The 14182-nt window shown below is 42.9% G+C and overlaps 1 protein-coding gene across 1 annotated transcript in view; it reads right to left on the bottom strand.

Annotated features, from left to right (window-relative positions):
• The window catches only part of ADAMTS2 (ADAM metallopeptidase with thrombospondin type 1 motif 2), a 188521-nt gene that overhangs the window by 106123 nt on the left and 68216 nt on the right, over window positions 1–14182 (bottom strand). The window contains exon 3 of the mRNA XM_075715199.1: window positions 10688–10847. Coding sequence (XP_075571314.1) covers window positions 10688–10847 — 160 coding nt within the window. The remainder of the gene's footprint in view (window positions 1–10687; window positions 10848–14182) is intronic.

The raw sequence follows: 14182 nt of genomic DNA on the forward strand, positions 1-14182 counted from the left end.
TTGCACGGGGATGGGACAAGTGGACAACGGAACTGGGTGCTGCTCTCTGTGAGGGTCTCTTTCGAGACACGGAGCCAGCGGAGAGCAGGGTCTCCACGGGCACTGCGAAAAGCAACGCAAGGATTCAGCTGGCAGCCTTGGCGTTGCCGGACCGCCCAGTGGCCTCCAGCTGGTGCCTGCATCCCTCGCAGCAACGCGGCTCAGAGGGCAACAGCTGGCAGAGGGACTGCGCGGCCAGCGCGGGAGAGGAGGACTAGGCTGTCGTTAGCACAGTGTGAGATCGGATTAAACCAATTACCAAACCACGCCCTTGTCCTCGCTGCGATAGTAGAGCTTCAGCAATGGAGTATCAGGATGCAGCTCTGTGCCGGCAGCGTTGCAGGGTTTGAACTAGGCAAGAGCGTCACGCCATGCCTGGGGTGTGATGGTAAGTCACTGAAGCAGCTAACAGCTACTGCTCACGCGTGGGCCTTTAGCAGAAATGGTTCAAATCCAAGAAGACACTTCTGTATTAACAAAATAATCATTGTTTGGCTTAAGAGTACATCCCGGTCAAGTCAGTCCTGCAGACAGATCATTTTAAATCTAATACGCAAACGTTAGGTAACACGACTCCTGAGGTTTATATTCAAACGAGCAAAGACAATTAAATTCAAACTATTACCAGCAAACATGCATGTGGAACTGTGCCATACACATTTTGGGATGAAATATTTTGAAAAAAAATTATAAATCTTTTGTAACATAATCATTTAGAAAAAGCAGAGCTTGCGCTCATAGTTTGCAGTAACATGGTTTCTGCTACTGCTTTATCGCACTTATCCCGCTGTTTCAAAACAGCGTTTCTGCTCTATAGAAAAGCACACATTTTCAAGAAGAAATTAATTTACTACTGCACCAAAGTGCAGATTCAAAGCAACTGAAATCAGAAATTTTACTGTTTTTTTCCTGGGCTGAGATCCTCTTGCCTTTTGTAATTTCAGGAAAGCACAGGGGAAAGGAGACTTGCACTAGCTGAAATGAAAGTTAGCACTGCTGTTGCTTGCTTTTCAAGTGAAAGTTATTTTTACCTAAAAAGTCCAGGCAGCCCCAAGCATTGCTTAGGGAATTCAAAACACAGAGAGCACAAATAAATAAGCAAGAGTTACAAAGGGGTACAGAAAGTTATTACCCAACACGGGTTCTAGCTATAAACCAAGGCTCTGTAGACCAGGCACCTAATTCATACCAACCACCAGGCTACTGCAGGTTTGCTCCCCAGCCTCCCACAGAGTGTAACACACGCTTCGCTAAAGCGTAAGCATCAAAGACGCAAGTGCTTCCTTGCTCATCACTGCACTTGCGCACACCTTGGGAAGAATCAGGCCCAAAGAGCTGCGTCCCCCTCTCACCCCGTCTACAGAAGGCAGGCGAAATGCTCCGCATCCTCCCCCTCTGGCCAGTTCACCCAGCAGGCAGTAGTGGCGAGCAGTAGTTGTCTGCGCTGCTACGCTCCCCCGGCACTGCTGCGTCTCACCGAGCCACGCGGGACCCATGGTTGCAACGGGGAAGGGAGGCAGGACAAGCAGTCGCAGCTACGCCGGGAGATGGGTTGAGGGCAGTGGGAAGAACAGCCTTTAAAGGGAATGGTGCACAATGCAGCAATGAAATGCACTGTATCATGCATAACCTACCATATAGATGGTCAGCTAAAGACAACAGCCCTTTAGCTCAGGCATTAGCTACCCAGGCTTTGAACGTGCCCGATGACGACTGTCTACGCAGCACCAGCTCCGAGGCACTGAAACACTCTCCCTTTAACTGGCGTTGAGCTCATGAGCAACACAGCGCTTGCTTGTAGGGACACGCTTGGTGTACAGTAGCCACCATGAATTAAATTAGTGCAGAGAAAGACCAAGCAATTTGTTTCTCGTTCTCCAGCTGGATCTCGCACTGCCACAAACGCAGTGACCCTTCCAGTGCCCCTTCTGCAAGCACCAAGACACCACCAGCAGCACGCAGCATTGCTACGGTGGCCGGCCACCGAGGAGCAGATTTCACACAGCTGAGAACAGTCAGAACCAGCTGGAATACATTTTTAATCCTTGAACCACTTCACAAGGCCTCACATGTGGCTCCTCTGTTGCAAGAAATGACAGAAATTTAGATTTTTGAAGGATATCCATATCCCTTGCAACTCTGGGCTTGCCCATTGCTTTCATTTGATGATGCCTGGAGCTTTTAGCCTGATCAAACCACTTTATCATCATTATCATGGACAGCAGACAAAATTTATGCCGCCTTTACTCAGAAAACATTTTAAACAGAAAATGTTTATCGGCATTTTCTACTAGAGCTTATTTTAGTGATGCATACCAGATGCTATTTTGCGTATTGTTATTAAACACAGAGTTTGAATCCCATGGTACAAAACAGCAAACGCTACATGCTACCCATATTTTTGAATTCTCAGTTCCAGAATCCATTTCCTAAACGGAGAGACGGGTTGCAGAATGCTTCCAGTTTGTCAGGACAGAATATTAAGGTCTTTCTGTGAACAAGTTTCTCCCCCTTTGTGCCTGGCAGAGACATGGGAGCCCGCTGGATCGTTGCCATCCTCTGTCTTTCTCAGCAGGTTGGACAACATGAACACAGCTTGTAAATAAACAAACCCCAATAGGATGACACTTCGCGGAAAAACTCACCAGTAAATGGGAAATTGCAAAAACCATGTGGGTGTGCACATACATTTTCATAAGCAAGAACTCCTCACATGCCTGTGGGCGGCTGCACACACTCACACACGCAAGCACTCGCACGGGCTCCGAAGGCAAGGTCTGACTTATGAACTGCTGCTCCGACGAACTCTGCCCTTACGCTGGGCTATTACCAGCAAGAAACAGGATCAGCTTTCAGTAAAAACAAGGTTTAAGTTACTCTTGTCCAAAAGGCAAATATTTTGTTCTCTCTTTCCTCCCAGGAGACTGAGAGGCTAAATTCATTAAGGATTGTGAGATCAATGGACATTCTAAGGAAGAACAAAACCGAACCTTCATGAAATCTGTTGTGAAATGTTTTGTCTCCATAAATGTACCTATAAACAAACAAGTGTTGACTAAATGTAAACATCAACAAACAAGTGATTAATCAAGCTTAGTTTCACACACCCCTAGCGCTGAATTAATTGATAGAAAAAGGTGAAAAATAAAATGAGCACTTTCCCCATGCTTTCACCAGAGCTTCTCACAAAAATTTTGCAGGAGCATTTGTATGAGAACTGGAAACTCTTGTTTTATAGACCAATATCAGCTCTGTTATCATTTTGTTATATTTAGCAACATTTGGTAATATTCAACTCCAGCTGTAAGCTCTTCATAACAATCACTTAGGAGAGCCTTACCATAGTGTTTGAATTCAGTAGAGAGGCTAAAACGAACTCATCTGTTGAAAATGAAATTGATTTTATTTTTACCTTAGCTAATGAGACAAGCAAATCAGCGATATTTAAATAAGCACAAATAATTAAGTTGTTCACCTTTAATTCATGCATACCTGAATGGAAGGAACTTGCTCCGGTAACTTGCCTCATAACCAAAACAGGAACCCACCTCCATTCAGAATAAAACCATTTAGCCTAAGGTACGTATCTGAATCCCACTGAAATCAGTTTGGCTTAAGCACCTGCTTAAAGTCAAGCACGCCCTTAAGTGTTTCCTTGATCTACGTGGACCTCAACCTACCTAATGAGAAAGGTGGGGACAAATATAGAAACTGAGCTTCTTAACGTACTATTATTATGTTCCTGTATGCCATGTTTAGCGACAGTTTATTACAGGAATGACTGCAGGTTTGTGGAGCGTATGGGAGAGGGAGATGACCGCTCAGCGCCCGGAACGCGCAGCGGCGCTGGCCCAAGCGGCAGCTCTCTGCTCCAGCCTCTCCCTGCTCCCCGGCCCCGCCGCAGGGATTTTACTTATCTACAAGAGGATTTCTGTTCCTGGTGAAACAAAACAGGGCTGCAGCATTGGACACCGTGAAGAAATAATAACAAGAATGCACGTTCAACCGTTCTGAAAGCGGTTTTTAGCAACTGGGAAAAGGAGATGTTTTTTAAATGAAAGGAAAAATCCTTTGAAGCTGCAATATACTTCCCAAAGCACTCGAAAATTCAAAAAAGCCCACTGTAAAAGTAGCCCACACAGCTTTACTGTAGTCCTGATGTGCATGCGTATCACCACGCATCTTTAGTTACATGAGCACATCCCTTCCCCCCACCCCCCAAAAACACACAGCAAAATTACTAGTATTAAAAAAAAAAAGAAAGTTCAGTTATCTTCATTACAATTTTATTTCGAGGCAAAGGAAAACTGACTGTCCCAGAAGCACGGGACAGGTTGACTTTTTACCTGAGACCATTCTGTGGCCAAGCTAAGGCTACCCGCTGGGGAGGTCTGCGGTAGAAAATTCCATCAACTCTGGAAAAATGAGGCTATTCATGGTATTTCACACCAAGCTATGTAAGAGCATTGTTCATTAGTGTTCACCTAATCATCCCAGATGATATACTGCACTGTTATAAAAACAGAAACCTTCAGATTTTTCCTAAAGTCTCATATTAAAATTGCTGCAAGGGTCTTGTTTGCCTGTGTAGCAAGGGACTGCTTCAGCTGTGCCTATGGTTGGGAAGGGTGACATCCAATGGCCTACTCTCTGGAGACTTGCTTTTTCATCAGTGCATAACCTTGCTTTTTATTCAAAAGTTGAATTGCAACTGAATTCTCAATCTTTCTCTTCCCAGAAAAGACCCATGAATCTGCAATGTGAAATTCAGAGAAAACCCAGGACAGGAGAAAGACAGATGTATTTATCATGCACAGATGATGTAGGAAGGAGACAAAAAATATTGTCATCAGTGCCTTACTGACTGCAAAATAAGGGAACGGTAATTAATCAGCAGGAGTACATGCTGAGAGGAAATATTGATTGAATTTGGAGAAACTTCAGTTTCCTGAAGGAACTGTTCCCCTGCAAAGGTAACCAGGAAAGTTTCTGTAAATTAGAATGGCAACCAGCCAGCCTGCAGCCAGTCTGAGTGTCGTTTCAGGCAATCCAGAAAAATATACACCAGATGCACGTTGGTTTCTAAAAAGTAATTTAAATACATTAGTAAATCAATGGCATTGACAGTTTGATGGACTATGATGGAGGAGTCTTCCTCTGAAATATCGTCTTTAAAACCTGCAAAGCTCTGGCAACTGAGTTGTTACAACTTTATCATATTTTTAACTTTCTTATCTTCTCCAACATCTTCTAGTGTTTGGTTATTTCAGCTTGTATCAATACGGATTTCTTTCCTGCTGAACTGGCCCCCAACCCCTCAGGACTCCCTAACGTCCCATCGTGAGGAGGAGGAAAGGCTTTCGTCCTTTTGCATCATGGAGGGGCAGGAGATGCCACCAACAGGACTGAGGAGCAGCTCTGCTCTGACGAGGTTTGAGTATCTGTCAAAGGAGCTGGCTGCCTCCATCGAGTAGAAGTAGCAACTTATTTCTGTCCTTTCACCTGACTCGTAGGTGTTTATGGCTGGGGAGATGTTAGCCACCCTCGACACAAAAAAATTAAACAGTAGTAGAATTAAACAAACATAAAGAAAAGGATGTTTTCTGCCCCAGAAGTACCTCGCGGGGTCACACAAAATGATCACATCTTTCGTCGCCAAGCCACCACCCCTCTGAAGGCCTGACCACAAGCAAGCCCAAGTATTGCCGTGGGAAGGGGAGACAATTCTCCAGCAGAAGCTATGACTGTCCATCCCATCAGCCCCGCGTATATTTGTGATGGGACTTGTGTCAGATTGGGCTTGGCAATTCCAAAGGATTTAATTAGCAGTTAAAGAAACAACAATCTGCCTGCTTTAAGCACATTTGGAGAGTTACCTTGCTGTCTTCCTCAGTAATAAACTGTTCTTGGCTAAGGTCATCTTTCATCTGCACGGTAAATAAAACTGTCAACTAAAGTTGAATTTCTGTTTCTCATCAGTCAAGCAATACAATAAAACTCAGAGCAGCGTATTTAGACAATGATTTTGAGGGAGAAGGCAAACCTTAAGGAAGTTTTAGTATAATCATTTCCTCTCAGTTGATCAACATAACAGACACAGTAATTTAGCTGGGGAAATGTGATATTAAAGCTTACAAGCCTGATAATCAGATTGTCTATGGAGACAAAAATCAGGCTGGTTTTCCAGACCTCACCATAACCATTTATTAAATACTTACCATCTCTTCACTTAACATCTAAAGAACATTTAAGCAAAAACCTGGCAGTTTCAAGAAAAAACAACCTCCTCTAGCTTGCCTATTTAATTCTAGTTCTATCATGTAGGAAGTTTTACTGCTGTCAAGCAACATTTTTCATCTTTGTAAGAAGGAATTCAACTGGAAATATTAAAATATTTTCAACATGCTGCTTATTTTTATCCAGAGGAAGATAAATTATTATATACGTGCAAGTAGTAAAAGCTGTTGCCAGAAAAAACAGGGTTTATTCCCACCATACCTGCAATACATCATCCACTACATGAAAATATTTCTCTTTCCAAAACAATTAGCCTAATTTGTAGTGAGCTCACACAGACTTTCACAGTACTACTCTGCTGCAGATTATTACTTGCTTAAAATATGATGCTTACATTTTTCCACTACATTAACAAATAGTATTGTTTGAGAGGGGAAAAACAGGTAGAAATATTATACCCTTTACTTTGTGATTCTTGCAAACACCAGATAATCCCACACCAGTCAAAACACAATGATTGAGGCTGCCAAAGCAAGTACTCGCTTTTCCCAATATTCTGATAGAGTTTTACATAAACACAAAAGCAAAGCTGGTACGGTCTGAAATCAGACTACAGCTCTGCTGCTCGTTTCATGCCTGTTCTCTCCAGCACATTCCACTTCTTAAAACCCAGCACATCGGCAGAGCCTTTATAAAAGAAGATGCATACCTTGATCTCTCCAGGGCTTAGGGGGTTGTGTCTTTTGTTTGTTCATATTTCTTAAACAGATGGAATAAAATCTCAATTTCCTTTACTATAATGTAAAAGACAAATAATAGCATATGGAAAATGCTAGAAAACCCCTGCTGTCAGGTCTACCTCACCATACCTGTTAGCACAATCTAGAATTTACTTCCATGGTTGGGAAAAACCTTTTTTTTTTTTTTTTTAATGCATGAATCCACCTTCACAATCAGTCGATGTATCTTCCATTAGTCCTAGTAGTCTTTTGGGGAAGACCAGCTGCCCATCAGCTTCAGGGGACTCTCTCCTTCTGTCCTGCAGCTCCGTGTTGGAGCTCTCTGCCTGGGCAGCCACGGGTGCATGCACGTTGACTCAGGGTACTGAGATCTCCAACAAACCACCATCCAGAATAACTGCATTTAGGAGACTATGTCCCCGTACAGATTCATTACCAGAATAACTAAAGTTAGAGCAAGTTTGCCCCCAAAGTCTCAAAGAACTAAACAAGAGCACCCGCTCAGGCAGCCCACTGGGCATGAAGAGCTCTTCACTTCCACGTGGAGACGGGAGGCGTGAAGAGCCCCGTAGCACCGCACAGCCCCGTGCCCGGCGCTGCGGGAGCTCCCCTGCGCCCAGCTGGGATTTTCTGCTTCACAAACCTAGCTCCACTTCTGCAGGAGAGAACCTGGGGAGATTTCCCTAACAGCAGCATCCTACGGGATCCACCAGCTGTGGGAGTAAATCCCAAAGCCCTTGTGTCATGTGAGGTCCAGCACGACCACTGCCTAGAACAAGCCCCAAGCCCTTGAAATGACGACTGACCCATCCAACTCCAAGTTCATGGAGCTTTCAATTCCTTCACCTTCTGTTTCACTGGGGAGAGAACAGCTTGTCCTATTTCTTGTGAAAAGAGTTCCAGAGATAGGAATATTTATAACAAATTTGTATCTATCTATCCAAACCCAAACATTCAAAAATCATGACTCACAATCCCCTCCCAAATCATGGGATTAAATTAACATATCATGGGATTTTGAAAGATGCTGTCTTAAAAATTATGGAGCACTATATACTTTGTGTTACTCATTACTTTAAAATATGTACACAGTCAGAAACTACAAAGTTTTTATCAACAGTTTAAAGAGCCAGAAGCTCACCTAGGGAACAAAAAAAATAATCATCACATATTCATAAGATTCCTGGAGGCTGGATCTTTAAAAATAGTCCAAGTGTTACAATTCATCACATGTAAATTTATGGGACTTGGCAACAATGCAGTTGTCTCCAGGGATGGTGGAAGAGAGGGAGTGCTCTTGGTTAACCTCTTCTTTTTTTTTTTTTTTTTTTAAATAGATACAGCAGGCTGAAAGTGCCCTACTAAGTATTTCCTAAATAAGCCCATTGATTAATGTAGAGCACTGTGGAAACACGCAGCACAGCATGCTTATCAATGCCCAGTCACTAAATATTTTGACGTTTGTTAACCGAAACTAGATGCATTCTGGAAAAAGACAAACTTGAAAATAAAATTACGATTCTTGAAAGCATGTCCTTTCCATGCCTGTTGCCTAGAGCAAGTCAGAGGTGGGAAGCCAGGTTTAATAAAAAGCAGAGGAGAACAGACCAGTCTTGGAGTGGTTTGTTAAAGGCAAAGAGAATTTCATGGAAAAAACCACCCTGTACAGCATATTGGGGTTTTTCCCGAAATAAAAAATAATCTTTAATCAATTTTTCAAATCAGATGATGGTGGATGGATGGGAAGATTACTACTCTTAGCATTTTTTCCCTACTTTAAAATTTGAAATATGAAAAATCACAACTATTGCTACCTGTCACCGACACCTGCTGTTCCAGATGTGGTCAGTGCTACGTCTCAGCCTGGCCTCCACGAGTTCAGCCCCGCTTTTGCTGTTCAGTCCCACAGTGCTGGCCGATGGCCATGATTACCTTGTGCCTTTGTACCAGAGCCTACAAACTTCAGCCCTCACGCGTGCGCGCGGCGCAGGTGAGGAGAGAGGCGCGGATGCCTGGTGGCACCACGCACCGCACGTAGCTTTGCTGCCAGTGGCGGCGGGCAGCCCACGAGCAGCCCCGCCGTCAGCTCCACGAGAAGCCGTGCAGCACGGCGCTGCATTTCAGAGAGGTGTTTTCAGATGCTGCTGTCAGAGCCTTCCCCTAGCAGGTACCGCATGCCAATAACTGGAGCTGATCTACAATTTATGCCTTTCTGTGTACCAGACTCCTACTCCTGAAGAATATTTACCATCCAAAAACAAAAATACTGCCATAAGGTGTGAATAAAATCAAGTTTCTTTTGTTTAAGAGGAAACACAGTGACTGGCTGATATTTTCCAACACTGCAATAGTTTTATAAACATTTAACAGATCGACTTCCATCCTATGATTCTGGGATTGTGACACTCAGACTCCTGCGTCCCCCAGCTCTGCTCCAGAACGAGTATGAAGGCAACCAGAAGAGCTCAACACAGCACTGCATCAGTCACAAAATTCATGGGTCATTTTGATGGCCAAAGTGGAAAAAAAAGTTAGTTGAATGCTCTTGCTTGCTTTCTTTTTACTCCCTGTTCCAACTTGAACATTGAGAAATTTATACTGTTCACTTGGCCCTAATTTCAGTGTCTCATCTCTGTGACTATCTGTTCCTTCAAGTGGTTTCTGGCGATTACTATATGCAAGAGTAGAGTACAGAGTAGAATTTTTACAACAGGTACCGTACTCTTTGTCTTTTGAAAATGATTAAGGCAGCATAGTAGAGGGATGGGGATCACTGGGAATATTTCTACGAAGGATAATCTAATACACTGCATTACACTCGAAAACGTATTATACTGAAATAAGATAATACTAGGGTATGAGCAGCAAATAACTCTGCAGCTTGGTACGCACATTTGGAACAAAAATGTAGCAATTTTGTTGTTTCCACTCAAACGACCCAGTTAATCTCAGTGTTAACGTCAGCTGTCAAAACATCCACTTACCAGATTCGCATCCCTTATTTATTCAGAAAACAAGGTGCAACAACCAAGCAGTTACCAGAGAAATAGAAAATACTACACAGAACGGGTGTTTATGTTTAGCTCCTGTTATTCCATCACTGTCTATCACATACTTAGTACGTTAAATTCCACACTTGGAAACACATAAATAAATCAAGAAAGTTTGTGTTCATATCTGAAGATACCATTATTTCCCTGTTGGGATTAAATCCAGCCAAGCGAAGACAGTGTCAACAAGAAGCCCAGGTACCACGTCAGCCTTGGTGTCCTTGCAGCCTTCCAGCATGGCCTTTGCAAAGCCAGCACAGCTACCTGTCCCCAGTATGCATGTCCCCCAGCACCTCTGCACCGCTGCTCCATCCACCATCCCCTTCCTCTGCTCTGACCCGGGGACTCAGCAGGACACGCGACTTTATGCTGGCTATCTCCGGAGCCAAGGAAACTCGTTAAAGCGTACACAGTTCCACCATCCTGGAGATGGTTTTGGCTGCTGCAATGCTTGCTTACCCCAGGTAAAGTGTTCAATTCCTTCTCTACCTTTTCATGCAGAGAGGGAGAAGAACACATTTCCATTTTCAAGGATAAAAAAACCAGAGATAGCAGATCACATTGGCTACATGCCTTCAGCTACACTTTATACATCAGCTGGCATTAACGTCTCTGCCTTACCTTTATACAGGGTATCCGTGTGCTGAATAGGAAACTGCTTCTTGGCAGCTGCTCTGCGATAGACCACGTGCGTTCTGCCTTCTCCCTCCTCGTCCTCCTGGGCTCCCTTCTCCAGAGGTTCAATGAAGAACTCGTCCTTGTCTGTGCGAATCATGCCAGCCTGCAGCGACAGGGCAGAGATCGAACATTTTGCGTTACTGCACATACAGCAGACGTTGTGAGTAAACAGTTACAATATGCTTAAGCACACTTTAGTGCTCTCTAGAGAACAATTAGGATGCAGAGAGGAAACCAGGTGAATTCTTTATTAGGGCAAAATGAAGCATCATTTCCCCAACTTGACAAGAAAGGACAAAAGGTACAACCCTGAACCAAAAGGACTTCTCCTCAAACCACATGAGTGAAGTACAGGTCTAAGAATCTGTCTAGGAAATACACTCCCCATTAGAGACCAACCACAATGAAAGTTACTATGACCTTACCTATCTGTCAGGCCCAGACCACTCCAGTGTTTACTATCTCTGCTAAATAAAGGATCGGTTCAGCGCCATAAGCTGGTCCTGATGTGCAGTTCAACAGTCAAAAAATGTAGAGTCAGCCTTTCTGTTCAGAAGCAAGACGGAAAAGTACTGTGTCTTGCATGCAGGCAACTAAACTTTGTGATTATCTCCCCCTTGACACAAAGGGTTCAGCTGACAAAATACGCTTTCAATAATTAGCCACAACCAGTTTAAAAAAAGGTGTCAGTAGCGCATTGCTAAGAAATAAAAACTTATTCAGACTGGACCAGATACCCTGGTATGAAAAAAAGAGAAATTTGCACTTCTACAGAGCACCTCAAAGGAACATCACCCAAGCAATTCCCACTGTGTTCAGGGGAAACCTTCATAAAGACTGAAAACTTCAAAAAGAAAAAGTCTTTAAATCATTTTCATGCAGGTGAAACAACTTTGGCACCTGGATCACCTGCATTTGTCTCCTCTTGCAGTTCTGCCCTACTGCAGGTCACAGCAGCCAGTAGCTGGCTTGAATCAATTTTTCTGCATGTGTTTGCACATCTGTGTTTGAGAACTTAAAACCAATGAACTCTTAGCTTGTAAACAGAAAGTCTTACTATTAATGTGAAAGAAATTCTTTAGATTATAATTGAGAGAAGCGCTAAATACGATCTTCAGAAGCTCTTTCCCACTCTGCCCACTGATGATCCTGGAGTCACTGGACTTTCAAACTGGGCACAGGAGAACATCTTGATGCTGTGACACACTTCATCTTGCTCTCTGAGCTTCTGGTAGCCTAAATCCTCTGCTGGGTGAAGCCCTACCTTAAGCTTCCAGAAGAACCAGTTTGGCTCCCTTGAACCCAGTATCCTCACTTGAAACAAGTACCATCTAAACACTCTTATATCCCAGCACTAAAGTTCTCATACAACACATATTTTTCTTCTACAAGCAGCAAACTATATTCCGACTGCTATAAATACAGTATGTTCTTTGATTCCCTCCTTGGAAAAATGTCAGGTTCATTTGTCATGTCTTAACTTACATTAGGCAAGATTTCCAGTCCCAGATTTCATATATATAATGTATACAAAAACAGATTGAAGGGGAAGGATTAAAGAAGCAAAATTATATCGAAGCAATTTAAACTGATGCCATCCTGCCTGTATAAAGGAAACTGAATTTGAAATCCTGTCCTGTTTCTTCTTATCTAATTTAGATTCTACATCAGACACAAAAAAGGTGAGACAGGCTCAGCAGCTCAAGGAAGCTAAGACAACCAAGAAAACAAGTGCAGAACCCAGAGACAGCAACTATCTCTTATTGCAGAGAGGAATACATGAAAAACTCAGAATTGATGTTATTCTCCTTTTAATGTATATTTTAATTGTATACACACAGGCTTCTTCTGAATATTAAATATTATATCCAGAAATTTTAAAGTATTTTTATGAGAAATGCACAACTAAAGATCAAGAAGGAACAACCGTTTGCATGCTCAACTGCGCAGAGCACGATGCACACGCCATACATACGCCCAGGAGAAATACACAGAGAGCTTGTCTGTCGTGAAAAAAATATGATTTTTGCTTTTTGCAAGTAAGCTACATGGTTGCACACACGTTCATAGGCATTTCTGGATTTATTAAACCTACTATTAACTAAGCAGCTAATGGCAGATCTTAGTTTAAAATGCAGACCACGCTTCAGGATCCTGCAGACCATACTTCAGGATCCTGAAGGAAACGCTGCTGTACGCTGTATGCAGCAGGGGGTACTGATGGGAATTTGGAGGAATTTAGATCTTCTAAGAAAACTAACAGCCAACTTCTACAATGAGTAGTTGAACTGATTAGACAGAAGAACAACTTTTGCAGGTGAACTTTAACTTCCAGGGCATGACGTCCTTTTGGAAAAGAAAACATCTGGTCAGAGTGAAGATTCCCTCCTGAGAAGATGAAGGCGACACCCTGGGACAGACTGAAAGACTCAACAAAAGAGCCATTTGAATGCTGGTTCCCAAGACACAAAACCAGTGGTCAAACGCTGATGTTTCTTGCAGATCATTGTGCCTGGTGCTGGCCCTTTTGCGTGCAGGGGGATTCATGTGGCACTGGATACTGCCAAACAGCAGGCCATCCATCAGGCGCTCTTACTTCACACTCTGCTTCTCGGATAGACATGACACCATGCTGTATATCCCCATGGCAGTATCCTCCCTAATTCTGTTGGAGTGTTGAAAGGAAGGAATTTAACCTTCAAACATGGCTGAATATTTCTTTTCTCATTTTAATCTTGGACTAAAATAACTTTGTCTCTTACACTGGAATTTCTCTTTTCCTGTAGTCCTGAGAAACACATCAATTATTTTTGGTCAGAATTATTAGGAAAGAGTTAGTGTGTGTTTGAATTGTAAAAGAATTATATATTTTTATATATGGTATATCCTACACAGTCTTTGATTTAGTCAACATATTCTCATGAAATAAAATAAGAAAAAATGGCTGTTTAAGACTTTAAGAAGAAAATTCATTTAGATGGCCAGGGAGAGTTCCTACAGCAATCCACAGTTCAAGCCATCTGCCTAATAATATACCCACAGTTATAAATGATTCATTAAGAAATACATGGGGCTCCTGAATGTCTCCACCACACATTTCCTTGCTGCTTTGAGCAAGACATTTAACCTCTGTACTTCCATTTCTCCACCTCTGAACCAGCATAACAACAGTCTTGCAGGATAATTACAAGGGCTGATTTGTTATTTTTTTGCCAAGTGCTTTGAACATGAAAAGCTCAAGATGAGCTGCCTAATGCGTTTTTTCTGATACTACTCAGAACACCCTCAAAAAGCCACCATGAAAGGGAGATTGCTTTTAGTCATCACCTCAACACCAGTGTTGCACACAGCCAAGCAAGCAACATAAAGGCATCGCTCCAGCAGCACGGGTTTGCTCATGTCCTTCACCCATCAGTCCTGTTCTTATCCACGGATACC

The sequence above is a fragment of the Pelecanus crispus genome, chromosome 8 (genome assembly GCF_030463565.1).
Source record: "Pelecanus crispus isolate bPelCri1 chromosome 8, bPelCri1.pri, whole genome shotgun sequence".
Taxonomy (NCBI): Eukaryota; Metazoa; Chordata; class Aves; order Pelecaniformes; family Pelecanidae; genus Pelecanus; species Pelecanus crispus.